This window comes from Nansenia antarctica, assembly GCF_963989245.1.
Source record: "Nansenia antarctica genome assembly, chromosome: 5".
Classification (NCBI taxonomy): Eukaryota; Metazoa; Chordata; class Actinopteri; order Argentiniformes; family Microstomatidae; genus Nansenia; species Nansenia antarctica.
The window spans coordinates 15,880,566-15,883,065 of record NC_137690.1 but is presented as its reverse complement, the minus strand read 5'-3'; the positions used below and the strand labels follow the sequence as shown (position 1 = coordinate 15,883,065).

General features: G+C 41.2%; 1 protein-coding gene across 1 annotated transcript in view; it reads left to right on the top strand.

The window, feature by feature from the left end:
- The window catches only part of LOC308157213 (somatomedin-B and thrombospondin type-1 domain-containing protein), a gene marked incomplete at both ends in the record, with an annotated part of 15,006 nt that overhangs the window by 246 nt on the left and 12,260 nt on the right, over nt 1–2,500 (top strand). The window contains one exon of the mRNA XM_080530723.1: nt 1–4. This exon is cut by the window's left edge and continues 246 nt beyond it. Coding sequence (XP_080386849.1) covers nt 1–4 — 4 coding nt within the window. The remainder of the gene's footprint in view (nt 5–2,500) is intronic.

Genomic DNA, 2,500 nt, shown 5'->3' with positions numbered 1-2,500 from the left:
TCTGGTGAGTGTTCTTTTTGGTTTAATTTCGCATTTGGCTTATTTAGCTTACCTTGTGCGTCACCGAATGATGGGCTCCAATACATGTTTCACTTGTTAGGTTTTAAAATTGGCAAACCTCAGTTACATATATATAGGATATTACATTAGAATTCACACACCTGTTGAGACCGTTAATCTGATGTTAAATCATGATGACACATTTAGATACTTGGCAACACTCAAACATCAGCCTCTTATAATAACTTTGTTATTTGTTTTTGGAAACTTTGTAACTGAATTTGTGTTGGAAAATATTTTTAAAAAGAAGACTTTTTTTGTTGTTGTACAAGATGACTGTTCAATGAGTCTCTGTCAGCGGCTGGGTTGGTTGGCATAGAGGTGACACAGAGACAGTGAGACATACTACACATACCTTTCTTCCTTGCTCCCATTATTGCTGTTTGTTTTAAGTGACCAGAGATGACAACGTTTGGGGCTCAAAAACATCTCTCATGGTGTATTGGAATGAGCTGTGCATTGTCTTGTGTATATTCTCTCTCTCTTCTCTCTCTCTCTCTCTCTCTCTCTCTCTCTCTCTCTCTCTCTCTCTCTCTCTCTCTCTCTCTCTCTCTCTCTCTCTCTCTCTCATGCATGCACGCGCACACACACACACACACACACACACGCACACACACACGCACGCACACACACACACACACACACACACACACACACACACACACACACACACACACACACACACACACACACACACACACACACACACACACACAGCCTCACCCTATTTAACTGATGTCCTCTCTCCCATGATCACTACTACCACAGCTGACGTTAGTGGTTCTGGGAGAAATTATGTGTGTGTGGTTCTTGACTCTTGGCCCCTCTGCTTTTCTGTCCACATCTCCTGGAATAGCATTCTCCAGTCATGCGTTCTTCATCACAGTTGAGTTCTTAGCCTGGGAATCCAAGGGGGTCTTTCTTAAGACTACATTACCCATCATTCAATAGCCTGAATTCTGCCTATGAACTTCTGTGATTGGAAAGATTTTGTGTTTCAACAATGACAATTTGGCATATCAATTAATCTAATGAGAGGAGGAACATGGTATATTTTTACATTTATATTGACATTTTTGACATTTTAGCAGACACCTTTATCCAAAGCGACTTACAACAAATACGTTTGATATATTAATATACTTTGTTATTGATTTTAGATAATCAAATCAAAAATAGGTATTAATGACCTAGAGAATTTGAGTACGTTTTGCGGATAGGGAATAATACATACAAGACGATCTCCACTAAGGATTGTTGGTTTGGGATGTGATGTGACTGTGTCAGTTGAGAGTCATGTGTTTGAGTTGTCTGATGGTCTATCCACCAGCTGGAGAGGCATGGCAGGGGAAAAGCAACAGAGGATAACTGTCACAGATAAGATCAAATGTTTATCAATATTATTGAGAAACCATTCCAAAATGTCAGTGTTTAACCTTGGTCAGGAACCTCAGTCTGCTGTCTCCACCTTCTCTAGGATGAGGATGTCCCTATAGACATAATATGACAACAGCTGGTGAAAGGGGGAACAAGTCGGCAGCCGACCAAACGTTTGGAAACATTTTAATAAATGTCAACATTGTTGAAAATCAATGACACACTCGCTAGTCAAGCCAAAATATTGCAATGCTATATTGCAATTTACATTGCTAACAATGTAAAGTAGTGTTATAGTTAACTAGGTAGTAGTGGGGATTACTCACCGAATCCATTGCATTGCAATATTTTGACTAGCGAGTGTGTCATTGATTTTCAACAACGTTGACATTTATTTACATTTTTCAGAATGAAAGTTTGAACATTTGGATTGGTTGCCGACTTGTTCCCCCTTTCACCAGCTGCCGTCACATATCAAGGTCTGTTTAGCATTTCTCCACCTAATGGTCAAGGTTAGGATTGGGGGCGGTTAGATGACCCTACATCTGTGCCTTTGGGAAACGTCTACCTAGAACCTCCTAGAGCATGTCATGTCCTTTGTAATGGCTTACACTATATATGGTCAAAGAGGGGAATGGGCCTAGTCTGAACACACTGCCAAAGATGGGCAGGATTACAGTAGAGCTGTAACTGAGTTATAAACTGTATCCAAAGCAAACCATTCTGTTACTCTAAACAAGAGAAGGGAAAATGTGGATAGCCCCCCCCGTTTAGATACACTTGATGATCAGACTGACCTCCCTGATTGAAGTGCACTTTAACTAGCATCTACGTACAGGGCAGATCCTCCCTTTTACACACAAGTTCACAAAGTGATGATTCTTCCATGTTTAAACACCCACGCAACGTTCACAACCCTCCTGTTAAGTGCTCTTGGCCCAGAGATGGGAACAGGCTGGCCATCCATCCATCCATCCATCCATCCATCCATTCATCCATCCAGACTTGCGATCCAGGATGAAAACACAGCATGATGGCATCACCCAGGCATGTATACAGACTC